The sequence below is a fragment of the Ailuropoda melanoleuca genome, chromosome 10 (assembly GCF_002007445.2).
Source record: "Ailuropoda melanoleuca isolate Jingjing chromosome 10, ASM200744v2, whole genome shotgun sequence".
Lineage (NCBI taxonomy): Eukaryota > Metazoa > Chordata > Mammalia > Carnivora > Ursidae > Ailuropoda > Ailuropoda melanoleuca.
Window position 1 is genome coordinate 58,763,874 of NC_048227.1, and position 27,942 is coordinate 58,791,815.

The 27,942-nt window shown below is 40.7% G+C and overlaps 1 protein-coding gene across 3 annotated transcripts in view; it reads left to right on the forward strand.

Moving 5' to 3' along the window:
* ARMC2 (armadillo repeat containing 2) overlaps positions 1-14,178 on the forward strand; it is a 100,369-nt gene extending 86,191 nt beyond the window's left edge. The window contains exons 14-18 of one of the 3 annotated variants that reach the window (XM_034668953.1): positions 3,437-3,559; positions 3,869-3,982; positions 5,799-5,931; positions 6,249-6,409; positions 12,445-14,177. In XM_034668953.1, coding sequence (XP_034524844.1) covers positions 3,437-3,559; positions 3,869-3,982; positions 5,799-5,931; positions 6,249-6,409; positions 12,445-12,602 — 689 coding nt within the window. In that variant the 3' untranslated portion in view covers positions 12,603-14,177. Of the gene's footprint in view, positions 1-3,436; positions 3,560-3,868; positions 3,983-5,798; positions 5,932-6,248; positions 6,410-12,444 lie in introns of all 3 variants that reach the window. The other 2 variants (XM_034668955.1, XM_034668954.1) reach the window with 2 other exon arrangements.
* The last annotated feature ends 13,764 nt before the right edge of the window (positions 14,179-27,942 follow it).

The window sequence follows — 27,942 nt, forward strand, 5'->3', positions numbered from 1 at the left end:
TCCCCCATTCCCCAGTTCCAAAGCTGCTGCCACACTTTTAGGGACTTGTTACAGCAGCAGCCCACTTCGTGGTACCAACACCCATCCCAGTCGGCTAGGGCTGCCATGACAAAATAGCATAGACTGGGTAACTTCAACAACAGATTTATTTCCTCACACTCTGGAGACCGGAAGTCTGAGATCAGGCTGACATCATGGCTGCGTTCTGGGGAGGTCTGTCTTGTTGGCTTGAGGATGGCTGCCTTCTCGCTGTGGCCGCACACAATCTCTGCTGGCATGTGCACTTGGAGAGCATGCACTCTCTCTCTCCCTCTTTTTTTAAAATTTATTTTTAAATTTATTTTTAAATTTTATTTATTTGTTAGAGAGCGCGCACACACACAAGTGGGGGGGTGGGCAGCAGACAGAGGGAGAAGGAGAAGCAGACTGAGCAAGGAGCCCGATGGGGGACTGCATCCCAGGACCCTGGGATCATGACCTGAGCTGAAGGCAGACGCTTCAGCTGAGTCCCCCAGGCATCCTCCTTCCTCTTCTGATAAAAGCCACCAACCCTATTGGATAAGAATTCCACCCTTATGACCTCATGTAATCATAATTACCCCTTAAAAGTTGTATTTCCAAATACAGTTACATTAAGTCTTCAACATATGAATTTGGGGAGGGCGTAGTTCAGTCTCTAACATGCCCCTCCGCTGTTCAGGCCTTGTCATTTCCCACAGGCACCCTGCCCACCAGTGAGCAGGGAAATCAACTGCCGCACAGAGAGATCAACTTAGCTACTACTTACCGGGCTCTGAAATATCTTCTTGTTGTAAGAAACATTAATACCTGATGAAAATGATGTTTTGGGGTGACATTTGAACTTTGCCCCCTGCTCTTCATGAAGATCCATTATTGAGTCCTTAGTGCATACTGAGTCCTATGCTAAAGGAGGTTTATCTTAGTCTGCTCGGGCTCCTGTATAACAAACTATCACAGATAGGGTGGCTTAAACCACAGATCTATTTTCTCACATCACAGTTCTGGAGACTGGACACCCAAGGTCAAGTGCCAGCAGGGTTGGTGTCTGGCAAGGATGCTCTTTCTGTCTTGTAGATGCTGCTTTCCCCCTCTTATGAGGGCAGCAGCCCTACTGGATGAGGGCCCCCTCCTGATGACTCGTTTAACCCCTCATCGCCTCCCCTCAGGCCCTAGCTCCAGATTCGGTCACACTGGGGGTGACTTCACACTGGGGTTTGTACATATGAATTTGGAGAGGAACACAGACATTCAGTGCATCACAAGGTTTAAAAACATGTAGTGTCTGCTTTCTAGGAGCTCCGAGTCAGCCTCAGTGTTCTCACATGTAAAATGAGATATTAGGAGGTTAATATGGACTAAATTGTATCCTCCACTCCCCAGCTTCATATGTTGAACCCCTAACCCTTAGTGTGAAGGTATTTGGAGGTGGAGCCTTTGGGAGATAATCAGGGGTAGACAAGGTCGTGAAGCTAGGGTGCTTATGGTGGGATTGGTGTCCTTATAAGAAGAGACGCCAGGGAGCTTGCTCTTGCTTTCTCTCCACCATGTGAGGCGACAGCAAGAAGGAGGCCCTCTGCAAGCCGGGAAGTGTTCTCACCAGAACCCAACCATGCTGGAGTCCTGATCCCAGACTTCCAACCTCCAGAACTGTGAGAAAAGAAATTTCTGCTTTGTAAGCCCCAAATCTGTAGTACTTTGTTAGGGCACTTGAGTTGACACAGATGGACCTTCAGAGTATGAATTATGCTGGGTCCGAATGCTCGTAAGTGCATTTAAAGCATTATTCGTCATTTAATTTTGTGGGGCTAAGTGCGCATACGGCGCTTGGTGCTGCTGTGATAGATGCCTGGTAGCTGTGAGTACCTACCCTCTTGCCCTAGATCCCAGACGCTACAGGAAAGGTGGTGACACAGAAGAGCTACCCTTTCCTTTCCTAGAGAGCTAATGAATTCTCCTTCCAAGGCAAGAGAAAAAAACCAGGTCCCCGAACACTGCCCAAGGTCTCGTGTCATCAGTCTGGGGGTGGGGGAATTGGGCTCCTCACTGGCATTTCTGCATCTGCTGGGAGATGAGTCTGGAGGCTGAGTGGAAGGCAGGGGCAGAATTACTAAGGGTCTCACATGCTGAGTAAGAGTTCAATCCTTCACTTGTTGCTGCATTCAGCCACTATCTATTGAGCCCCCTATGTGCCAGACCCAGTTCTAGCTGCTGAGAACGCAACAATAAATAAAACAGACAGATCCCTAGTCTCATAGAGCTTGCATTTTAGGACTAGAAGATAAACGTTAAACACATAACAGGTCAGATGATTACGCGTGCTATGGAGCAGATAAAAATAGGGTTGGGGGAAGAGAGTAATGGATGCTATTTTATATAGGAAAGTTAAGGAAACTATGTTCAATAAAGTGACATCTAAGCAACAACCTGAAGGATGTGAGGGGTGAACCACGTGGATAACTGGAAACAGAGTATATTCTAGAAGGGAATAGCAGTGCAAAGGTTCAGGCAGGATCATGCTGATATATTTAAAAAAGCGGGGGAGGCAAGACCAGTGTGGTTGGCACTGGGGACCTAAGGGCTAGAACAGCAAATGAGGCCTGAGATGTTAGAACTGGGGCTGCCCAGGGGCGCCTGGGTGGCTCAGTCAGTTAAGCATCCAACTCTTGATTTCAGCTCAGGTCATGATCTCGGGGTCGTGAGATCGACGTAGAGCCTGCTCGAGATCCTTGCTCTTCCTCTCCCTCTGGGCCCCACCCCCCACAATAGAAAGAACTGGGGCCGCCCAGGGAGCCTGAGGCCCAAGTAGGACAAGTGATGTTGGCTGACTTACTTTGAAAGGATGGCCGTGTTAAGGATAGACTCAGGGAGGAAGCTGGAAGACAAAAAGCCAGTTAAGAGGTGAGGGATGGGCTAAAAGGTAGTAGAGGAGGTGAAAAGTGATCAGATTCTGTGTTTGGAGGGCAGCATGGGTAGGAGTTATGGAGATATTATGCCCTCAGGGTCACTCTGCTGACAGGTGGAGGTGTGAGGCACACATTCCCAGGGTGGAGCCCCCAGGAGAGCCGAGGAACCCCGGAAACCGGTGGGGATGAGACACAGCTCGGCTTGCCAGTGTGTTGGCGCCCTCACTTGACTACAGTCACAGGGCCTACATCAGCCCAGTTTTTCCAGAACCCCTGAGGGGAGGGATTGAGCTTAGAGTGTTCTAGAAGTTGGTCAAGAGTGGTCTCCTGTGTTTGGTGCATTTCCCTGCAGGAAGAGTCCTGGGAGGTAAAGCAGCAAATAGTGCCCTTGCACAGACCTCGTCTGGGACAACGGCTTGGCCCTGGCTCTGCTTTGGGGCAGTTAGGAGGTCATATTTCTGCCCCAGCAATGAGTCTTCCATACTCTACTCTTCTCCTTACTCTTCTTTCAGAATACAAGTCAATTGAGGATTGTGAGGAGTTGGTGATCAATACTACGGCCACAATCAACAACTTATCTTACTATCAAGTGAAGAATTCTGTAATTCAAGACAAAAAGCTATATATTGCTGAATGTAAGGTTCAGAACTGGGTTTGGGTAGATGAATGTTTAAGACTTTGACTTTATTAATGGAACATAGAACTGGTGTCATTCATATTTTCTGATTTCTTGTACAAATATCAAAGAGCCTGATTTGTTCCTAAGAAATCAGAATATGGGGGAAAATTAGGGTCTTAGTTCTTGCTAAAGTCCCTTATACTTTGTATTTTATTGTCTCTTTAAGATTTTTGAGTTATCGGTATTTAGTACGATGCTGGTGTCTGGTAGCCTTTACATTAAAGGTTAAATTCACTGATTTTCTTTCTCTGGTCCCCAAACCCAGTGCTCATAAAGCTTCTTGTGAGTAATAATATGGATGGAATCCTAGAGGCTGTGCGTGTTTTTGGAAACCTCTCCCAGGACCATGACATCTGCGATTTCATTGTGCAGAAAAATGGTGAGTTAATGGCACTTAATGTTCATAAACATGTTCTTCTTGCCAATAAACAGCTAAGCAGTTTTAGAGCTTGGGTAATGACAATGTGATACTTGTTTCTGCTCTGGGACGAGTAGTGCTTTACATTCTGTTCCATCTGAACTTAAGGCCTTCAGCTCGGTATGCCAAGATAGATCTGGGCAGTGTTCTCACTGTTCCTCTCTCCTTTGTGAGTGGTCTTCAGAGCTCTGAGACGGTGTGTGTGTGTGTGTGTGTGTGTGTGTGTGTGTGTGTGTGTGTTTAAGGGAAACAAGTAATCTATAGTCATCACTATTGTCCCTGAGAATGGACTCAAGAGACATTCTCCTTCATGTACTAGAACGTCCATAACAGTATGACTTGTAATAGCAAAAAATGGAAAAATCCTAAGTGTAAAATACATTCTGACATTCATGCAACAAAAAGTTCTATATTGGGGTGCCTGGGGGGCTCAGTTGGTTAAGCATCCAACTCTTAATCTCAGCTCAGGTCTTGATCTCATCAGGGTCATGAGTTCAAGCCCTGCCTTGAGCGCCACACTGGGCAGTGGGGTCTACTTAAAAAAAAAAAAAGTTCTACATCAATTAAAATAAGTGAACTAGATTTTCATGGATCAACATGAATCAGCCTCAGACATGTAATACAGTAGCGAAGAGCTAGTGATAGGAGGGTATATAAAGAATAGTGCCATTAAATAGGTTTTAGAACATGCATAACAATCACGAGTATTGTTTATGATCGATCTCTGGATGCCCCCCCCCACAGGATCACGACCTAAGCTGAAGGCAGACGCTTTACCAACTGAGCCACCCAGGAGCCCCCATTCTTTAGACTCTGAAACACACACACATATGTGACCCACCCGTGGGAGCTTAGTCAGAGCAGGATGGCCACCTGTCAGGTGTGGGGGAGAACAGGAGGAGGCAGAGCACACTTTTTTTTTTTTAAAGATTTTATTTATTTATGTGACAGAGAGACAGCCAGCGAGAGAGGGAACACAGCAGGGGGAGTGGGAGAGGAAGAAGCAGGCTCCCAGTGGAGGAGCCTGATGTGGGGCTCGATCCCAGAATGCCGGGATCACGCCCTGAGCCGAAGGCAGACGCTTTACGACTGCGCTACCCAGGAGCCCCAGAGCACACACTTTTATCCAGCCTCCCCCAGCCCTTTGCCCTGCCCCTGCTGGGGGTGTGAAGAAAACAGGACGAAGAGTTCCATTTCCTGGAAGTAAAGGAAAGTGGTTCCCAAAGGTGGGGGGCCTGTCTTGCCCTGAGCTGCCCCCTACCCTGGAAGTCCTACCTTGCTACGGGCTGCTTTCCAGCCCCCTGAGCATGTCTTCTCTTACAAACCCTGGAAGACTTTAGAGAAGATCTCAACCGGAGCCTACTCTCCTGCCCCAGGGTTGTGTATTTAAAGAAAATTGCTGGTGAAGGTTCAAAAGGGCCTTTGAGAAGAATCAGATGTTAGAGATGAATGTCACCTGTGTGGTTGGACCCAAGATTTTTTTCCCCTTTTCTATGAGAAGGGACTGTATCAGTGCCCTGGAGAGGGAGCTGCTGCCTGGGTCAGATACAGCACTACCTGGGGACCGAGGACCTGGGGCGGGGGCAGGTTCTAGTGCAGCGGGTGTTGGCGGGCCCGCAGCTGGGCATGGCGAAAGCCTTCGGAAGAATGGATTAAGCCCCCTAGCAGTTTCCAGTTCTGTAAGCCACTCCCCATTTCCCCCTTTGCCATTTGTAAACTGAGGCACAGCTGGGAACCCTGAGCTTTATCGGTCCGCGTTTTTTCTCTACCCTCCCAGTACATAAGTTCATGATCGCTCTGCTGGATGCCGAGCATCAGGATGTTTGCTTTTCTGCCTGTGGCGTTCTCCTAAATCTCACTGTGGATAAAGACAAGCGTGTCATCCTAAAAGAAGGAGGTGGCATTAAAAAGTAAGTTTCAAGGCATGGAGTCCCGACTTTCTCATAGTTCCCCAGGGAGCTTGGGCCCCTCTTGTCATTCTCCCAGGGTGGAGGTATTTCAGCGTTTGGAACCGCCAAACTAAGACTCTTAAAATAATTCAGAAGTAGGTTATTGCTACTTTGTAGCTACTTAAGTTTGTAGATGTGAAATGCTTAAAAATAATCACCAAATTACATATAATACATATTAAATAATACGGAAGGATAATCATCATTATGCTAAAAATATGAAAATTAAAGAGATTCTGACCTTAATGACTTCTCAATTTGACTTTTTAAAAACTCAGGTTGGTGGATTGTTTAAGACATTTTGGTCCTACCGATTGGCAGCTGGCCTGCTTGGTTTGCAAAACTTTATGGAACTTCAGTGAAAATATCACCAATGCTTCATCATGTTTTGGAGATGAAGACACCAACACACTCTTAGTCCTGCTGCCATCATTTTTAGGTAAGACTTCTTTTTTTTTAATAATTTTTTTATTATATTGTTAGTCACCATATAGTACATCCCTAGTTTTCAATGTAAAGTTCCATGATTCATTACTTGCGTATAACTTCTGACTGTGAGTCCGTGAGTTTTATCAGAGTAAGAGAATTGTTTTTTTCTCTGACCTGCATGAATAAAGATTGGTATGTGTTTGAGTAGCTGTGTAAATTTGGAAGTATCTGGAAGAGGCTGAATGTTATTTACAGTGGGGGCACAAGGACTTTTAACTCATTGGATACTGTCATGATTTCTGTCGCTTTTTCTTTTCTTTTTTTGCATTTTTTTATAGACTGCCTGAATCAAAGATCTCAGCATAAATTATTGCTGTTTAAAAATATATAGATGTTGTAATTGAGAAATATGGCTGAAAGCTCTTCTGAATTAAGTCATGGTTTTAATGTATCTATACATTTTATTTTAAAGATTTACTTATTCATTTTGAGAGAGAGTGAGAGCACCGGGGGTGAGGAGGGACAGAGGGAGAGGGGAAGAGAGAGAATCTTAGACTCCCCCCTGAGCCTAGAGCCCCACGCGGGGCTTGATCTCACGAACCTGAGATCATGACCTGAGCTGAAGCAAAGAGTGGGAAGCTTAAGTGACTGAGCCATGCAGGTACCTCCACAGCTATACGTTTTAATTAATAGCTATATCAATTATAATGTGGAAGGGTGTCTGTGAAACTATTTTGACATTACAGTGGGGTTCAGACCATTGAAAGGAAGGAAATCACTGATAGAAACCAATGGAAAGAGGATAGTTCCTTACATTTAAAAAAAGGTTTTTTGGAGATTTTTTTTTTTTTTTTTTTTTTTTGGTCCTGGGTTAGGTCTAAAAACAATGATTTGAGTAAGTAAATGAGTGTTTTCAACAATCCTTTCCCCCAAACGGAGGCAATGTGCCTGCCATTACCCAGCCACTGTGTTGGATCAGCAAGGCCACGTGGAAAGGCCCAGTGTGACTCAGCAGTCATGGATTCAAATCCCCATGTTCTCTTATGTTGTGATTCGACAAGAGAATTTCAGCACCTGTCTTCCCGTCTGTACGATGGGGACATGGTAACCCTGCCGTGCTGCAGGGAGTAGTGAAGATCAAACAGAGCGTGTCATGAAAAGACCAGTTTGGAGTTTAAAACCTTGCTTTTGTCACTTCTAAGTTTTTGACGTTGTGCTTAACCTCCCTGAATTTGTATTTTCTCGTCTCTAAGCTAGGGGCAATTGATGGGCACTTTGCAGAGTTATTAGCGCCGTAAAGGAGGAGACGTGTGCAGAGAGCTTGGCAGAGCACCGGCCACACAGCAGGTCCTCAAAACAGGGCCGTGAAGGTGCTTTGTAAATTCTAAGTGTTGTTAACAGTGTTATTAAACAGGAACTCAGAACCAGAAGTTATCTGAAAGGCTCAGGATTGCTAAGTTGATGTGAAATTTGCTTTCTCCTGGTAAAAGTGTGTGTGTGTGTGTGTGTGTGTGTGTGTAGGAGTAAGAAAAAACACAATTTTCAATTATTGAGGTTCATGGTGTGCTCTGGGAATGCTGAGCTCTCAGGTGCCAGGAGCTGAAGTCTGCGCTCAGCTTGTCTTAATTCAGCTCTCAAGTGTGGCGGAACATTGGAATCAGGTGTGGAATTTAAAAAACACACACTTATCCTGACCCCATCCCCAGAAATTCTGATTTAAGGAACTTGGGGGTGAGGCCCATTATCTGCATTTTTTCCCCAAAGTTCCCCAGCTGAGTTTGCTAGGCAGCCAGGCTTGAGAACCCCTGCCCTGGTTAAGGAAGGACTTTAAGGAAAGGGGGCACATCACCCAAAACCTCCTGGAGAGGCACTCAGGACCTGGACAGTCGTTTCAGATGAAACCGGAGTCCCTGACGGACCGCTTCAGCAGCAGGCCATCATCCGCTCCACCCTGCTGGGGACGCAGCTCTGCTCTGTCCCTGCTGTTATGCAAGAAGTGCCTGTAAGCTCCCGCTTGGTCCTGACTTCAGCTATCTCAGGGGGGCTTGTAAGCTCCCGCTTGGTCCTGACTTCAGCTATCTCAGGGGGGCTTGTAAGCTCCCACTTGGTCCTGACTTCAGCTATCTCAGGGGGGCTTCTTGCTGCCCTCAGCGTGACACTCCTCCGCTGTTGGCTCACCTTTCTATTCGTCTCCCATTTGGGGAAGAGGTGTAATTGGTCTGTGCATCACTCCCTTGGGCTATAGGGCCTTCGGGGCTTAGGCAGCAGCTGCTTCCACCGCAGGCTAGCCCTGGCTTCCTTGGGCACTTAGGTCTGGAGGAGCCAACCATAAATAACAAAATGGTGGGCCCACGGGCTACAAGGGCCCCTTGGAAGCTGGTGTGGGCATGGCCAGCTTCTCAGCAGGTACAGAACCTGGCAGGTGTTTCATTCTAGTAGGCCTAGTGGCTGCTCCCCGCTCCCTCGGCCTTCCCTTAGGACCAGGTCGGCCTCTCCTTGTGCTTCCCCAACCACCGAGCCTTTGCGTGTGCCGTACCCCTAACCTGCCTAACCAGGTGCTGCCTATCCCGGCAGACCCTTCTCACAACCCTTTCCAAGTCCGCGGTCTAGTCATAGGAAATCTGTACTTCTTAAATAGCAATCATGAACGGTGTAACGTCTCCTGTGTTCTTGATTTGTAACTTTTATCTTGTTTCCCCACTCCAGTTGAGCCACGTTAGGGAAAGGATATTGCCGCCTATGAAGGAGGTCCTTGATAGATGCCTGTGGAGTGGCTAACTTTCTAAATCCCCACGCCAACCCCTGGAAGGGAACTGTGGCATGGATAACAAAAATAAAGCCAGTTGATTAGGGAGCCAAGTAACCAGCACCGTGTGTCAGGGATTTCTCACATGATCAAAGGCCTTCCTTACAAACCCTCAGGACTGGGCCATTTCCTGGTTTCTCCCTCCACAGACCCTTACTTCTGACAGGGTTGCAGCTGTGTCTGACCAGTCGGACAGCAGCAAGCCCTATGGATATGGGGGTGAGAGTGGGCTTGAATTTCCATCCTTTCACAAAGACAGCTAAAAAGCCACTCATTTGGGAAACAGGTTGAGCCATTATGTCACAGAGCCCCATGCTGAAGCGTGAGCACTGTTTTTGGAGATGACGACAAGGCAATCAATATAGAAACATAAGTTATTTGAGTTTTTCTTGCTGGGTGACTGAGGCGGATGGGGGGCGGTGGAAGGAGAAACTAATGGTCCTCCACATGGTTGGGACATTGGGAGGCTGACTTTCTTTTTGGAAAGTGGCTTAAAACATATGTTGTCTAAAACTTCCCGATGATTGCAGTCACTTCTTACAAACTCATTAGCCGTGTATTTATGTTGAAGTTCTTAAGTGCTGTACCCTGGCGCCCTAGTCTACCCTGAGCTGCTCTCACAGGAGCTGGCAACTGGTGATCAGAGCGTGTATTGTGAACGTAAAGTACACAGGTTGTGTTTTGTTCACTATAGTATATGCCACTTAGCACCTACATTACGAGACAAGGGGTAGCGTGGGGCCCAATGTTCAAGTTAAAGGATCACGTTAAAGGGGCACCCGGCTGGCTCAGTCGGTGGAGCATCCAACTCTTGATCTCGGGGTTGTGAGTTCGAGCCCCATATTGGGTGTAGAGATGACTTAAATTTCTAAAAAAAAAAAAAAAGAAAGAAAATTGCATTAATAAGCCCACGCCAAACAGCATGGACCGTGAGGACTGTGCCTTATAATAGGGCAATAATTAAACCCTCAGTAGCTGCCTGGTGCCAACCGCAAGCTGCAAGATAGCGCAGTGAGCAGGACAAGCTTTTGCTGATACCGCAGAATACTGAAACTATGTTAGAGATGTTGATGTAATGATCACCAAGAAATTTAGCGTTTTGAGTTCCTTACCTCTTTCTATACCTTTTGAGTACCTTGCCTTAAGTTCTAGTATTAGAAGTGTGCTTTGCACGAAGAAAGCTTTAGAATGTTTGGTTATCTCAATCCGTGCTCTTCACACGTGTCCAGCATCCTTAAAAAACGAGGTAGCAAAGGAAGAAAATATCAGAATATAGCAAATGTGGTAAAGCTAAGTATACTATTGTGAAACAGTGACTTATACATAAGTTGGTAAGTCTCAATGTCCAGTCATGACATATGTATTTTTTAGGTCACAGTCAAGAGTTTGAAAATCACAGATGTCAATAAATAGTTCTTGAATTCACCTCTGGCATTCTTGGCAGTAAAGTTCCAAAATGTAATACTGAGCCGTCAGAGGGGCACTTTCTTAGGTATTTGCTGTACTGACTTTCAAACCACAGACTGCTTTTCTCTTCCCTGTAGCTATTTGGCCACTTTTGTTATGGTGTCTAACCCGATTTACAAATTAATAGGGTCTGAGTGTGGATTAACTAATCCGAGGCCAAACCTCAAGAAAAGTAATATTAGTCTTGACCTTAGATTGAAAAAAGCCCCAAAACACCCAACTCGAGATTTGCTAAACCTACTAAATCCAACCAAAGCCCCGGGGCAGGGGAAACGCCCAGTGCCTGGGGAGCTGTTGGCCCTAAACCTCTTGGGGAAAAAAGGGCATAAAATAAGAGAATTCATTGTTTAATAGAAGTGTGTGCTCAGAAAACCTGGAAAAGAGTGAGTCAGAAGATGATCTAGAAATCTGAAAGTGCTGTGTCTCAGGCTGCTCTTGTCTGGAAGTAGCCCGGTGGGAAGGGCTCTGAGGCACCAGAAGCCACCTGCATTGTCCTCTCAAGGCCCTGGTTAGCGTGTGGGTGGGGAGATCCAGGTTTGCTCACAGGCCTCCGTGGAGCACCTCGCTGAAGTGTTTGTGTCTGTCCAGAACTTATCTCAGTGCTGCATAGCTGTCCTCTTGGTTGGAGAAGAGGAGGGGAGGGTACAAACGGGGATTCCAGGCCCCCTTATCTTATTCTGAGTGCCGACGCTAACACCAACGGTGCCAAAGTACACAGGGTCAAGGAAGATAGTCAGTGTAGAAAATTCGATGTAAACAGTGATGAAGCATTTTACAATGGGATTTTAATTGGCCCCATGGAAAAAAGTTTGCTAGTTATGTAAGTAGCAATATTTGTGGTCACTTTTGGGCTTAGTGGTTCCCACTTACAAAGTCCGCCTCTGCCACAGACCTCAGAAGTGGCAGAGCCAATCTTCTGACTGGCAGGCCGGTGCATTTTCCTGAAGTCCTTCACATGGGGCGTGAGGCCCAATATAAACAGGTAAAAATGGTGTGGCAGGTTGGCACAGAAACCTCTGTGGCCGTTTATCTTCCTATTTGGATTGGATATACTTATGATGTTTGCAGAATTCAGGGTGCCCTTGGACTAAGAAGCAAATTAAGGTTGTAATTTCACTTTTTTTTTCTTTACTAGCGCTTTTTGCATTATACATAGAGTGACTTGGGATTCTAATACTCCTTGGGATTCTCAAAGTCTCCTATTCACTGTTATTGGCAAGAGCATGGGGCATTGCCTTTTCAAAGCAGCACGTTGGGGCTACTTTGAAGCCAGCAAAATTGACTTTAAAGTCAAGTTTACAGTGTCAAATTCAACTGTGCTACTTTCCCCCAAAGACTTCCCGATTCCTTTTATATCTGCCAATCGCTAAAGTAATTAACTTTTCTAATGTGCAGATAAGGAAGTAACTATTAATATTTTGTCTCTTCTGAGAAATTGTGATCTGACTTCAGGATGCGGACTTACATAGAAACATTTTGGGATTAGTTGAAATAAGAGCTCATTTCAACCTAGGATTTTTTTCTTTTGAGAAGATTATTATCCTTTTTATTAAGAGATTATGAATATTTTTAAATAAGTCTAGTTTAAAGCACCAAAGACAGTAAAGAACTACTTCTGTAAAAAAAATCTTAATCCCCAAAGCGTATCCGTGTGTCGTATTGGAATCAGAGATGACCCAGGATGAGTTTAACTTCTGCCAACAAAAATTAAACTTTATCCAATAGGATTACATTTCCAAATAATTGCTGTAATTTTAATTTTTCCAATACAGATGAAGAGCTAGCCCTGGATGGCAGTTTTGACCAAGACCTAAGAAACTATCACAAACTCCAGTGGGAAACAGAATTCAAGCCTGTGGCACAGCAGCTTCTAAACCGAATTCAGAGTCATCACACCTTCCTGGAACCCCTGCCTATTCCTTCTTTCTAACACGATGCAGATTTAACAACAGGAGCAGGAAGTCAGGTCTCCTTCATTCTTAAGCAGTGGTAACAGACACGGACATTTGTTTTTCGGTAGTGACAAATATTGAAAGTTCTTCAAATACTGATTTTAGGGAGTAGTCTAAGGATTTTAAAAGAAATAAGCTTTTATTCTCATTAGGTATTATGGAAAAATGAATATAAGTGTACTTTCTGCTGTGAGAAATGTAAGATGAAAATATATCCATGGTTTTTCTAAGTAAATGACTTTTTCTTCTGTTCTCTATTCACTACTTCAATTCTAATCTTAAAATCCCGATTTAACAATTCTGGAATTTAAGCGTTTGTCCGCTCAGTAGTTAAATGAACTGTGCAATGAAGAAATTAGATTTTTGCATATAGGAAGAGTGGTGGTCAACACTATGAGGAACACATTCCTTCATTAACATTACTGATTCTTGTAACCTCTAATAATAATTTTCTGGTTAGGTACTAGGATTTTTCTGGCTCTTCTATTAAGAGCAAGAGTAAGCAGAAACATATAGAAAAGACTACTTTGGACAATCTACTCTTTATTAAATAAGGAAAATAGATGGAAAAAAGAGTATTTTACCTCTTTCTTCTCATTTGAAATAAAAGGACGAGACCAGACAGTCCTTCTAATTGTAACTTTCTGTGAGTAGGGAGGTGATACAATGTCCTAGAAAGGGTCTAGGCTTAGCTATATGGCAGATCTCAGTTTGAATCCTCACTATCTCCTGCTTCAGACTTGGGCAAGCAATTTAATTTCTTTAGCTTCAACTGTAAAATGGGAATATTTTATTATAGTTCAGTTTGGGGGGGGAACATTAAATGGGCAAATTGCCTAGCACAGTGTCTGATGTGGTTAGTAGGTGCTCAATAAATGGTAACATTATGATGGTAATTAGCTTATTAGTTTGCCATTCTTTGCAGGGTAAGTTTGGCCTTTGAATAAATGACGAAAGCCAAAGAAACTGAGATTACCATTATCCCATTTTAGCCAAGTGAAGATTTGGAAATAAAAGTAGATGTACTGTTCGGCTTGGAGAAAAGCTGTTATCAATGGCTCCTCACCCTCCAAAATGCCAAGAGTAATGGGAAGAAAGCAGGTACCCCAGACTGGATGGCTTTCAGAGACCATTAGAAAATACCTACATTTCCAGGAAGAAATAGACCTTCCTAGGGCCCTTCTAGTCTGGGGCTTGTCTCTGGCGAGGGCTCAGCAAAATCCCCTGGGGACACGCCTTATTGTATAGTGTGATGGGCTCATGTCAAAACGATTTAAGGATCTAAGTCTTTAAAAATTTTTTTTATCCATAGCAGGCTATATGTTCTACTTCCAGTGAAAAAGATGAAACTATTCCCCCCCCAAACAGCCCCCTCAGTATTTATAACTAATATAATAACTCATGGTAAGAGTACCACTACCTGTTCTCCTTCATGTAAACTCCTCACCTTCGGACTCCTATGCAAGCTGGACCTTTTGGAGCCATCTACCTTCCCCCCGCCCCTTTTTAAAAGATTTTATTTTTCAAGTGATCTCTACATTGAACATGAAGCTCGAACTCACAACCCTGGGATCAAGAGTCACATGTTCTACTGACTGAGCCAGCCAGGAGCCCCAGCCTTTTTAAAAAAGTGATTAAAAAAAAAAAAAACAACCTGTAACATACATTGACCATACTATTTTGAAGTGTACAGTTCAATAATGTTAGGTATATTCACATTGCTCTGCAACAGAACTCTAGAACTTTTTCGTTTTGTAAAACTTAAACTCTGTATCTGTTAAAAAAAAAAAAATCCCCATATCCTCTTCCCACCGCCCCAGCTCCTAGCAACCGCCATTCTACTTTGTGAATTTGATTAGTTCAGATACCTCACATAAGTGGAATCATACAGTATTTCTCTTTTTGTACTGGCTTATTTCACTTAGCATAATGTCCTCCAAGTTTGTCCATGTTGAAGAATGTGACAGGACGTTCTTCCTTTTTAAAGCTGAGTAATATTTCCTTTATGCAGATCCCATATTTTGTTTATCCAGTCATCTGTCAATGGGCATTTGGTTTGCTTCTAGGTCATGGCTATGGTGAATTATCCTGCTTTGAACATGGCTGTGTAAATAGCTCTTTGAAATCCTGCTTTCAGTTCTTTTGGGTATACATCCAGAAGTGGAATTACTGGATCATAGAGTAGTTCTGCTTTTAATTTTGGGGGGAATATCTGAACTGTTTCTCATTGAGGCTGCACTGTCTTACATTACCACCAACAGTGCGCAGAGGTTCGAATTTCTTCACATCTTTGCCAACACCTGTTAAGTTTTTTATAGTAGCCATCGTAAGGGGTGTGAAGGGATAGCTCATTGTGATTTTGATTTGTATTTCTCTAATAATTAGTGATGTTGAATATCTTTTCATATGTGTGTTGGCCATTTGTATATCATCCCTGGATTAATGTCCTTGCAAGTCCTTTGCCCATTTTTTTAGTTGGTCTATTTGGGTTTTTTGTTGTTGTTAAATTGAAGGAGTTCTTTATGTATTCAGGGTATTAACCCCTTATCAGGTAGGTATATGATCTGCAAATATTTTCTCCCATTCCATAGGTTGCCTTTTCACTCTGTTGATTGTGCCCTTTGATGCACGGAAGGTTTTTTGGGTTTTGTTTTAAAGTAATCTCTATGCCCAACATGGGGCTCGAACTCATGACCCCGAGATTAAGAGTTGCACGTTCTAGCAACTGAGCCAATCGGGCACCCCATCGATGCACAGAGTTTTTAAGTTTGTTGTAGTTCTAGGGTTTTTTTTACTTTTGCTTTTGGTGTTATATCCAAAAAATCACTGACACATCCAATGTCCTGAGGCTTTTCCCCTGTTTTCTCCTAGGAATTTTATAGTTTCAGTTCTTACATTTAGGCCTGCAATCCATTTTAGTTAATCTTTGCGTGTGATGTAAGTAAGGGTATTAACTTCATTCCTTTGCATGTGGATATCTACTTTTCCCAGCATCATTTGTTGAAGTGCAGTCACTTCCTCATTGAACATTCCTGGCACCCTTGTCCATCATTTGGCTATATGCGTGAAGGTTTATTTCTGGGCTTCTGTTCTATTTCATTGCTCTATATGTCTGTCTGTATGTCAGTACCACGCTCTTTTGATTACTCTAGCTTTGTAATGTGTTTTGAAATCAGGCCATGTGAAACCTCCAACATTTTTTTTTTATTTTTTATGGAAGTATGGTCAACCTACAATATTATATTAGTTTCAGGTATACAACATGATGATTCAACAATTTACCTTATGAAATGCTCACCAAAGTAAGTATAGTTACCATCTGTCACCATACAAAGTTATTATAACTTTATTGACTATATTCCCTACACTGTACTTTTCATTCCCATGACTTCTTTATAACTAGTTTGTACCTCTTAATCCCCTTTTTTTTTTTTAAAGATTTTATTTATTTATTCTACAGAGATAGAGACAGCCAGCGAGAGAGGGAACACAAACAGGAGGAGTGGGAGAGGAAGAAGCAGGCTCATAGCGGAGGAGCCTGACGTGGGGCTCGATCCCCTAACGCCGGGATCACGCCCTGAGCCGAAGGCAGACGCTTAACCGCTGTGCCACCCAGGCGCCCCAATCCCCTTTTTTAAAAGATTTATTTGAGAGAGAGAGAGACAGTGAGAGAGAGTGTGTGTGTGCACGTGTGAGTGAGTGGGGGAGGAGCAGAGGGAGAGGAAGAGAATCTCAAGCAGGCTCTCTGCTGAGCATGGAGCCTGACTTGGGGCTTCATCACACAACCCTGAGATCATGAATTGAGCTGCAACCAAGAGTCGGGACGATTAACCAACCAAGCTACCCAGGTGCCCCCCTCTTAATCCCATTCATCTATCTTTCCCATCCCCCCCATGTCCTCAACTCTGGCGATTACCAGATTATTCTCTGTATTTATTAGTCTGCTTCTGTTTTTTGTTTGCTTATTCATTTGTTTTTAAGATTCCATATGTAAGTGGAATCATATAGTAATTGTCTTTGATTTATTTCACTTAGCATAATACCCTGTAGGTCCATCCATGTTGTTGCAAATAGTGAGATTTCATTTTTTATTATTGCATAATATTCCATTGTGTGTATATATACCACATCTTTATCCATTCATCTATCAATAGATGTTTAGGTTGCTTCCATAACTTGACTATTGTGAAAAATGCTGCAATAAACATAGGGGTGCATATATTTTTTTAAATTAGTGTTTTCCTTTTCTTTGAGTAAATACCCAGTAGTGGAATTACTTGATTATATGGTATTTCTACTTTTAATTTTTTAAGGGACCTGCATACTGCTTTCCATAGTGGCTGCACCAATTTACATTCTCACCAATAGTGCACAGGGGGTTCCTCTTCTCCCAATCTTTGCCAACACTTGTTAGTTCTTGTCCTTTTGATAATAGTCATTCTGAGTGGTGTGAGGTGATCTCTCATTGTGGTTGTGATTTGCATTTCCCTGATTAGTGGTGTTGAGCATCTTTTCATGTGTCTGTTGGCCATTTGTATGTCCATTCTTTGGAAAAATGTCTATTCAGGTCTTCTGCCCATTTTTAAATTAGATTCTTCGGGGGGTTTTTTGGCTTTGAGTTGAATGAGTTCTTTATGTACTTTGGATATTAACTCCTTATTGGATATATCATTTGCAAATATCTCCCAAAATCAGTAGGTTGCCGTTTAATTTTGTTCATGGTTGCCTTCACTGTGTAAAAGCTTTTTAGTTTGATGTAATCCAACAGTTTATTTTTGCTTTTGTTTCTCTTGCCTGAAGAGACTGATCCAAAAAAAATATTACTAAGACTGATGTCCATGAGTTCACTGCCTATATTTTCTTTTAGGAGTTTTGTGGTTTCAGATCTTACATTTAGGTCTTTTAATCCCTTTTGAGTTTGTTTTCTGTATAATGTAAGAATGATCCAGTTTCATTCTTTTGCATGTTGCTCTCCAATTTTCCCAACACCATTTATTGAAGAGACTGTTGTTTCCCCATTGTATATTCTTGCTTCCTTTATCACGTCCTTGTGACCATATAAGTGTGGGTTTATTTCTGGGTTCTCTATTCCTTACTATTGATCTATGTGTCTGTTTTTTGTGCCAGTACCATACTGTTTTGATCACTTTGTAGTATAGTTTGAATCTGAGGTTGTGATATCTTTTAGCTTTGTTCTTCTCGAGATTGATTTGGCTATTTGGGATTATTTGTGGTTCCACACAATTTTAAGGTTATTTCTTCTAGGTGTGTGAAAATACTAATGGTATTTTGATAGAAATTGCACTGAATCTGTAGATTACTTTGGGTAGTGTGTGCATTTTAATATTTTTCCAGTCCATGAGCATGGTATATCTTTCCATTTATTTGTGTTTTCTTCCATTTTTTTTCATTAATGTCTTATTGTTTTCAAAATAGGTATTTTATTCTTTTTGATGCAATTGTAAATAGGATTGTTTTCTTAATTTTTCTTTCTGCTGTTTGTTATTAGTGTATAGCAATGCAATAGATTTTTGCATATTAATTTTGTATCTTGAAACTTCACTGAACTCATTTATTCTAATAGGTTTTCGGTGAAGTCACTAGGGTTTTCTGTATATGGTATCATGTTATCTGCAAATAGTGATAGTTTGACTTCTTCCTTACCAATTTGGGTGTCTTTTATTTGTTGTCTGGTTGCTGTGGCTAGGACTTCCAGTACTATATCAAATGAAAGTGGTGAAAGGGAAAATCCTTGTCTTGTTCCTGATCTTAGAGGAAAAGTTTTCAGTTTTTCACCATTGAGTATATTAGCTGTGGGTTTGTCATATATGGACTTTATTATCTTGAGGTATGTTCCTCCTATGCCCTCTTTGTTGTGAGTTTTTAATCATGAACAGATGTTGAATTTTGTCAAATGTTTTTTATCCTTCATTTTCTTAATGTGATGTATCATGTTGATTTGGATATTGAATATCCTTGCATCCCTGAGATAAATTCCACTTAATCGTGATAAGTGACACTGTAAATGTATTTTTGAATTCGGTCTGCTAAGATTTTGCTGAGTATTTTTGCACCTATGTTCATCAGGGATATTGGTCTATTAGTTTCTTTTTTTGTGGTGTCTTTTTGTCTGGTTTTGGTATCAGGGTAATACTGGCCTTATAGAATGAATCTGAAGCACTCCTTCTTGTATTTTTTGGAATAGTTTGAGGATAAGTATTAGCTCATCTTTAAATGTTTGGTAGAATTCGTCTGTGAAGCCATCTGGTTCTGGACTTCTTTTTGTTGGGAGTTACTTGATTACTGACTAGTAACTAGTAATCGGCCTGTTCAAATTATCTATTTCTCCTTGATTATGTCTTGGAATATTGTGTTTCCAGGAATTTATCCATTTCTACTAGTTTGTCCAATCTGTTGGCATATAGTTTTTCATACTATTCTCTAATTATCCTTTGTATTTCTGTGGTATCAGTTGTAACTTCTCTTTTATTTCTGATTTTATTTTTGAATCCTATCTTTTTCAACTGATGAGTCTGGCTAAAAGTTTATCAATTTTGTTTATCTTTTCAAAGAATCAGCTCAGTTTAATTGTTTTTTTTTTCTATTTTTTTTTAAGTCTGTACTTATTGCCACTCTGATCTTTTTTATTTCCTTCCTTCTATTAACTTTGGCTTCTGTTCCTTTTCTAATTCCTTTAGGTATGAGGTTAGACGGTTTATTTGAAGTTTTTCTTGTTCCCCGAGGTAGGCCTGAAATTGCTATAAACTTCCTTCTTAGAAATGCTTTTGATGCTTCCAAAGATTTTGAACCATTGTTTCCCATTTTTGTTTGTCTCCAGTTTTTTTTTTTTTAATTTCCTTTTGATTTCTTCATTGACCCATTGGTTGTTTAGTAGCATGATTAGCCTCCCCTTATATCTGTGTTTTCCAGTTTTTTTTTTTTTGTAATTGATTTCTAGTTTCATAATGTCATGGTCAGAAAAGACGCTTGATGAGATTTTGATGTTAAATTTACTGAGACTTGTTTTGTGGCCTAGTATGTGATCTGTCCTGGAGAATGTTTCATGTGCACTTGAAGAGAATGTATTCTGTATTTGAATGGAATGTTCTGTCTGTATCTGTTAAGTCATTCTGGTCTGTGTCTTTCAAAGCCAGTGTTTCCTTATTGACTTTTCCGTCTGGATCATCTATCTATTGATGTAAGTAGAGCATGAAAAGTCCCCTACTGTTATTGTATTGCTGTCAGTTTCTTTATTTATGTCTATTAATATTTGTTTTATATATTTAAGTGTTCCTGAATATTTATTTACTATTGTTTAGATATGTTACAATTGCATAGATATTTACAATTGTTTTATATTCTTGTTGGATTGATCCCTTCATTATTGGGTAATGCCCTTCTTTGTCTTTTGTTATGGTCTTTATTTTAAAATATATTTTGATGTAAGTATTGCTACCCCTGCTTTTGTTTTCCACTTCCATGGAATATCTTTCTCTAGCCCTTTACTTTCAGTTTTTCTGTGTCCTTAGATCTGACATGAGTCTCTTGTAGGCAGCATATAAATGGATCTTGTTTTTTAAATCCATTCATTCTTTTGATTGGAATATTTAGCTCATTTACAGTTAATTGATAAGTATGTACCTATTGCCATGTTGTTAATTATTTTCTGATTGTTTTTCTAGTTCTCTGTTCCTTTATTCTTCTCTCGTTCTTGCCTCTTGTGATTAGATGACTTTCAGTCTTGTAGTTGGATTCCTCTCTCTTTATTATTTGGGTGTCTGTTACAGGCTTTTGGTTTGTGGTGATCGTGGGGCTCATAGAGAACACCCTCTGTGTACAGCGGTCCGTATGAAGTTGATGGTTGCTGAAGTTCAAACACATTTTAAAAGCACTATATTTTTTATTCCCTGCATATTTTGTGTATATGATGTCATAGTTTACATATTTTTATCTTGTGTATCCCTTAATTAATTTTTATAAATATAATTGATTTTACTACTACTTTTTGTCTTTTCACCTTCATGCTAGTTTTAGAAGTGTTTCATCTATACCTTTATATGTTTGCTTTTACCAGTGAATTTTTTCCTTCCATAATTTTCTAACTTCTAGTTATGGCCTTTTCTTTTCCATTTAAAAGCATCCTTTTAACACTTCTTCTAATATTTAGTGGGATGAACTCCTTTAACTTTTGTCTGGGAAACTCTTTATCCCTCCTTCAGTTTTGAATGATAACCTTGCCAGGTGGTGTATTCTTGGCCAGAGTTTTTTCCTTTCAGCACTAAATGCATGATGCCACTCACTCTCTTCTGGCCTACAAAGTGTCTGGTGACAAAGCAGCCAATCACTTAATGGGATTTCCCTTATACATAACTATTTGCTTTTCTCTTGCTGCTTTTAAGATTCTCTCCTTTAACTTTCAACATTTTAATTATTATGTGACTTGGTATAGACCTCTTTGGGTTCAACTTGTTTGGGGTCTCTGTGATTCTTAGGCCAGAATGTCTGCTTCCTATACCAGGATAGGGAATTTTTGAGCTATTATTTCTTCAAACAAGTTTTCTGTTCCTTTCTGTCTTCTCCTCTGGATTCCTATAATGTAAAGTCTTCATTCTTGATGTTGTTGCAGAGACCCCTTAACCTATCCTCATTTTTAAAAATTGTTTTTACTTTATGCTGTTCAGCTTGCATACTTCCCATTACTCTGTCTTCCAGATCACTGATCCATTCTTCTTCATCCTTTAATTTGCTGTTGATTTCCTCTAGGGTATTTTTCATTTCAGTTATTATATTCTTCAGCTCTGATTGGTCCTTTTTTATATTTTCTTTCTCCTTGTTGAAGTTCTCACTGAGTTTGTCTCCTCTTTTCTGAAATCTGGTAAGTATCTTTATGACCATTACTTTTAATTCTTTATCAGATTTCTTATCTCTATTTTGCTTTGTTCTTTTCTGAGATTTTTGTCTTATTCTTTCATTTGGAACATACTCCTCTGTGCTGTCATTTTGTCTGAATCTCTGTTTGTTTTTATGTATTAGGTAGATCAGCTACGTCTACTGGTCTTGAAAGGAGTGACCTTATGTAGACAGCATCCTGTGGGCCCCCATTCTCCCTGGTCACCAGAACCAAGCGCCCTTGTGGTGTCCCCTGTGTGGGCTGCATGTCCCCTCCTGTTATGACACAACTGCTGTGTGCACACTGGTGGGCAGGGCTGGCTCCCAGTGTGGCTGGTTTTGATGACAGGCATGACTATTGCAGGTGCATTGATGGGCAGATTTGGCCCCCTGGCGTGGCTGGTTGCAATGACCAGTGCAGCTATTGCAGGCAAACCGGTAGGCAGAGCTGGCGCCTGGTGTGGCTGGCTGCAATGACTGGCATGACTATTGCAAGCATGCTGGTGGGTAAGGCTAGCTCACCCCCTTCCCAAAGAAGCATTTGCTTCGGAGGGGTGTCAGTACTGCTAGGGCTGCCCACTGGGTGTGGTGGGGCACTAGTGACTTTTGGGGGATGCTGGTCTTAACTGAGGCTACCTGCCAGGTATGGTGTGGGTGGAGCCATTTTTGGAGGGATGGCTGCTGGGGCGGGTCCTCAAAGAAATGCCAGGGCAACATGAGCATTACTAGCAGGGTATTTGGAAAACAATAGAACTGGCTCTTGCCAGCATCTGGCCAGCTAGGCTGAAGGAAGGCAAGAAAAATTGGTGTCTATTTGCATTTCTGTTCCTGGAGAAAGCTCCTACAGATCTCTGCCTCTCTGGCACATATCGTAAAATTAGTTAATGAATCTCTTTCACGTATAATCCAAACACTTTTCAAACTGTTGTTTCTGTGCTGGGTCTTGGACAGTGTCATAAACCACTACCCCTTTAAGAGCAAAGTCTTAGTTTCCTATAGCTCTCCAGCTCTCCTGGAGTGAAGCCTCACTGATTTTCAAAACCAGACATTATAGGGGCTTGTTTTCCCAGTGCAGGTCTTCAGGGTCAGGATGCCCAATGTGGGGCTTAGTCTCTTTGCTCCACAGGGAGAACATCTACACCTGTGATATCCCTCCTGCTGTGGGTGGCCATCTTGGAGGTTTCATTCCTGACTACATCTCTTCTCCTCCTGCCTTTCTCAGTGTGGGTTCTTCTTTGTCTTTAACTGTCAAAGATGTGTTCTACCATTCTTCAGGTCATTTTCAGGGTGAGTTGCCTTATATGTAGCTGTTGCCTTGGTGTGTCCGTGAGAGAAGGTAAGCTCAGGATCCTCTCACTCTGCCATCTTTCTGCAATAAGCCAACCTTGTTCTTTGGCTCCTGGGGGCCTTTGAGATTCCATATGAATTTTAGGATGAATTTTTCTATTCTTGCAAAAAATTGCATTTTCAGAGGTTGCATTGAATCTGTAGGTTACTGTAGATATATTGACATCTTAACAATATCTTGAAGTCTTTCTATCCATGACCATGGGATGTCTTTCCATTTTTTTGTGTCTTCTTTAATTTCTTTCTTTTTTTTTTTTTTTAAGATTTTGTTTTATTTTGAGATAGAGAAAAAGAGCAGGGGGCAGAGGGAGAAGCAGGCTCCCCCCTGAGCAGGGAGCCCCATGTGGGGCTCAGCCCCAGGACTCCAGGATCATGACCTGAGCAGAAGGCAGACACTCAACTGACTGAGCCACCCAGGTGCCCCTATGTCTTCTTTAATTTCTCACTGCAGTGTATTGTAGTTTTCAGGGTGCAAGTCTTACATCGTCTTGGTTAAACTTATTCCTAACTGTTTATTCTTTTTGATGCTATTGTAAATGGAATTGTTTCTTTAATTTCCTTTTCAGATTGTTCACTTTTAGGTTATAGAAATTCAGCTGATTTTTGTGTGTTGATTTTGTATCCTGTAATTTTGCTGAATTTATTCTAACAGGTGTGTGTGTGTTTGTGTGTGTGTGTGTGTGTGTGTGTGTGTGTGTGTGTGTGATCTTTAGGGTTTTCTGGATAAAAGATCATGTCACCCTCAAACAGATAATTTGACTCTTCCTTTCCAACTTGAATGCCTTTTCTTTTTCTTGCCTAACTTTCCCAGCCAGGACTTCCAGAACAATATTGAATAGAAACAGTGAGAGTAGCCATCCTTGTCTTGTTCCTGATCTTATAAGAAAAGCTTTCAGTCTTTCACTGAATATGATGTTAACTATAGGCTTTTCTATATGGGCTTTATTACATTCAGGTAGTTTCCTTCTAATTCTATTTTGTTGAGTGTTTTTAATCATGGAAGGGTGTTGAATTTTGTCAAATGCCTTTTCTGCATCAATATAGATGATCATGGGGTTTTTTGTCCCTTCTTCATTCTGGTAATGTGGTGTAGTGTGTTGATCATTGGTAGGATGTTGAACCATCCTTGCATTTCAGGAATAAATCCTACTTCATACTTTTAATGTGCTGTTAAATTTTCTTTGCTAGTACTTTGTTCAGGATTTTTGCATCAGTATTCATGAGGGGTGTTGGTCTGTAGTTTTCTTGTTATGTTTTTTTTTTAAGTTTTTATTTTAATTCTTGTTAACATACAGTGTTATATGAATTTCAGGTATACAATATAGTGATTCAACATTTCTATACATCGTCCAGTGCTCGTGATGACCGTGCACTCCTTAATCCCCATCATCTATTCAACCCATCCCCCCTCCTACCTCCCTTCTAGTTTGTTCTTTGTAATTAGGAATTTGTTTCATGATTTGTTTCTGTCTCTTATTCTCTTTGCTTGTTTGTTTCATTTCTTAAGTTGCACATGAGTGAAATCATATGGTATTTGTCTTTCTCTGCCTGACTTATTTCATTTAGCATTATATTCTCTAGCTCAATCCATGTTGTTGCAAATGGCAAGATTTCATTTGTTTTTATGGCCAAGTAAGATTCCAGTGTGTGTGTGTACACGTGTACACACACCAGCTCTTCTTTATCCATTCATCAGTTGATGGACACCTGGGCTCTTTCCATAATTTAGCTATTGTAAATAATGCTGCTATAAACATAGGGGTGCATGTATCTCTTTGAATTAGTGTTTTTGTATTTTGGGGGTGAATACCCAGTAGTTTGATTGCTGGATCGTAGCATAGTTCTATTTTTAACTTCTTGAGGAAACTCCATACTGTTTTCCAGAGTGGCTGCTCCAGTTTGCATTTCTACCAACAGTGCAAGAGCGTTCCCCTTTCTCTACATCTTCACCAAAACCTGTTATTTCTTGTGTTGTTGATTTTAGCCATTCTGACAAGTGTGTAGTTTTGATTTGTATTTCCCTGATAAGTGAGGATAAGCACATTTTCATGTGTCTCTTGGCCATCTAGATGTCTTTGGAAAAATATCTGTTCATGTCTTCTGCCCATTTTTTAATTGGATTTTTTGTTTTTTGGGTGTTGAGTTATATGAGTTATTTATATTTTGGATACTAACCCTTTATTGGATATGTCATTTGCAAATATCTTCTCCCATTCTATGGGTTGCCTTTTAGTTTCTTTGTTTCCTTTGCTGTGCAGAAGCTTTTTATTTTTATGTAATCCCAATAGCTTTTTTTTTTTTTGCTTTTGTTTCCCATACCTCAGAAGACATACAAAAAAGAAGTTGTTACATCCAATGCCAAAGAAGGTAATGCCTGTGTTCTCCTCTAGATTTTAATGGTTTCCTGTCTCACATTAAGGTCTTTAATCCATTTTGAATTTATTTTTGTGTATGGTGTAAGAAAGTGGTCCAGTTTCATTCTTTTGCATGTTGCTGTCCAGTTTTCCCAACACCATTTGTTGAAGAAATTGTCTTTTTTCGCACTGGATATTCTTTCTTGCTTTGTTGAAGATTGACCATATAATCGTGGGTTTATTTCTGGATTTTCTACTCCGTTTCATTGATCTATGTGTCTTTTTTTGTGCCAATCTTTTGATTACTACAGATTTGTAATATAACTTGAAGTCTGGAATTGTTGTGCCTCCACCTTTGTTTTTCTTTTTCAAGATTGCTTCAGCTATTTGGGGTCTTTTGTGGTTCCATACGCATTTTAGGGTTGTTTGTCCTAGTTCTATGAAAAATGCTGTTAGTATTTTGATAGGGATCACATTAAATCTTTAGATTGTTTTGGGTAGTATAGACTTTTTTTAAGATTTATTTATTTCAGAGAGAGAGAGAGAGAGAGAGAGAGTGTGTGTGTGTGTGTGTGTGTGTGTGTGTGTGTGTGTGTGTATGTGTATGCAAGTGAGGGGAGGAGCAGAAGGAGAAGGGAGAAAGAATCCAAGCTGAGTTTGCACTGACCCCAGAACCCAACTTGGGGATCAATTCCACTACCCTGAGATAATGACCCAAGCTGAAACCAAGAGTCGGATGCTTAACTGACTGTACCACCCAGGTGCCCTGTGTAGTATAGACATTTAAACAATATTTGTTCTTTAATCCATGAACATGGAATGTCTTTCCATTTCTTTGTATCTAATTCAGTTTCTTTAATCAATGTTTTATGGTTTTCAGAGTACAGGTCTTTTACCTCTTTGGTTAGGTTTATTCCTAGGTATCTTTTTATGTTTGGTGCAATTGTAAATGGGATTCTTAATTTCCCTTTCTGCTGCTTCATTATTGTTGTATAGAATTGCAACAGATTTCTGTAGATTAATTTTTGTATCCTGCAACTTTACTGAATTTATCAGTTCTAGCAGTCTTTTGGTGGTGTCTTTGGGGTTTCTATATATAGTATCATGTCATCTGCAAATAGTGAAAGTTCTATTTCTCCTTACCAATTTGGATGCCTTTTATTTCTTTTATTGTCTGATTGCTGTGATAGGACTTCCAGTACTCTGTTGAATCAAAGTGGTGAGAGTGGACATCTTTGTCTTGTTACTAACCTTAGGAGAAAGGCTCTGTTTTTCCCCATTGAGGATGGTGTTAACTGTGGGTTTTTTTTTTTTTTTTTGTAGATGCCGTTTATTGAGGTTTTTCCCTGTAACTCTAGTTTGTTGAAGGTTTTTGTCATGAATGGATGTTTTACTTTGTCAAATGCTTTTTCTGCATCTATTGAAAAGATCCTATGGTTCTTATCCTTTCTTTGATTGATGTGATACATCAGATTGATTTGTGAATATTGACCCATCTTTGTAAGTCAGGAATAAATCCCACTTGATCATGATGAATGACTTTTTTAACGTATTGTTGAATTTGGTTTGCTAGTGTTTTGTTGAGGATTTTTGCATCTAGTTCATTAGAGATACTGGCCTGTAGTTCTTTTTTTGTGATGTCTTTATCTGGTTTTGGTATCGGGGTAATGTTGTCTTCATAGAATGATTTTGGAAGTTTTCCTTTCCTAAGATTTTGGAATAGTTTGAGAAGAATAGGTAGTAACTCTTCTTTAAATGTTTGGTAGAATTTGCCTGTGAAACCATCCGGTCATGAACTTTTGTTGGGAGTTTTTTGATTACTTATTTCAATTTCATTCAGTTTCTTTGCTGGTTATCAGTCTGTTCAAATTTTCTATTTCTTCCTGTTTCAGTTTTGGTAGTTTGTATGTTTCTAGGAATTTATTCATTTCTTCTAGTTTGTTCAGTTTGTTGGCGTATAGTTTTTTATAGTATTCTCTTATGATTTTTTGTGTTTTTGTGGTATTATTTCTCCTTTCTCATTTGTGATTTTATTTGGGTCCTTTTTCTTTTTTTCTTGATAAGTCTGGCTAGAAGTTTATCAATTTTATTTTATTTTTTCGAAGAACAAGCTTTTGGTTTCATCGTCTATTGTTTTTTAAGTTTCCACATCGTTTGTTTCTGCCCTGGTCTTCATTATTTCCTTCCTTCTGCTAGTTTTAGGTTTTGTTGTTCTTTTTCTAGCTCCCTTAGGTGCAAGGTTAGGTTTTTTTATTTGGGATTCTTCTTGCTTCTTGAGGTAGGCCTGTATTGTTATAAACTTCCCTCTTAGAACTGCTTTTGCTGCATCTCAGAGGTTTTGGACCATTGTGTTTTCATTTTCATTTGTTTCCACGTACTTTTTTTATTTCTGCTTTTATTTCATGATTTACCCATTCATTGTTTAGTAGCAGGTTATCTAACCTCCATGTATTTGTGGTCTGTCCAGATTTTTTCTTATGATTGACTTCTAGTTTCATAGCATTGTGGTCAGAAAATATGCATGGTACTATTTCAATCTTGAATTGGTTCAGGTTTGTTTTGTGGGCTAATATGTGATCTATTCTGGAGAATGTTCCACGTACACTTGAAAAGAATGTGTATTCTGCTGTTAAGGATGGAATGTTCTGAATATATCTGTTATATCCATTTGTTTCAATGTGTCATTCAAAGCCATTATTTTCTAGTTGATTTTTCTGTTTAGATGATC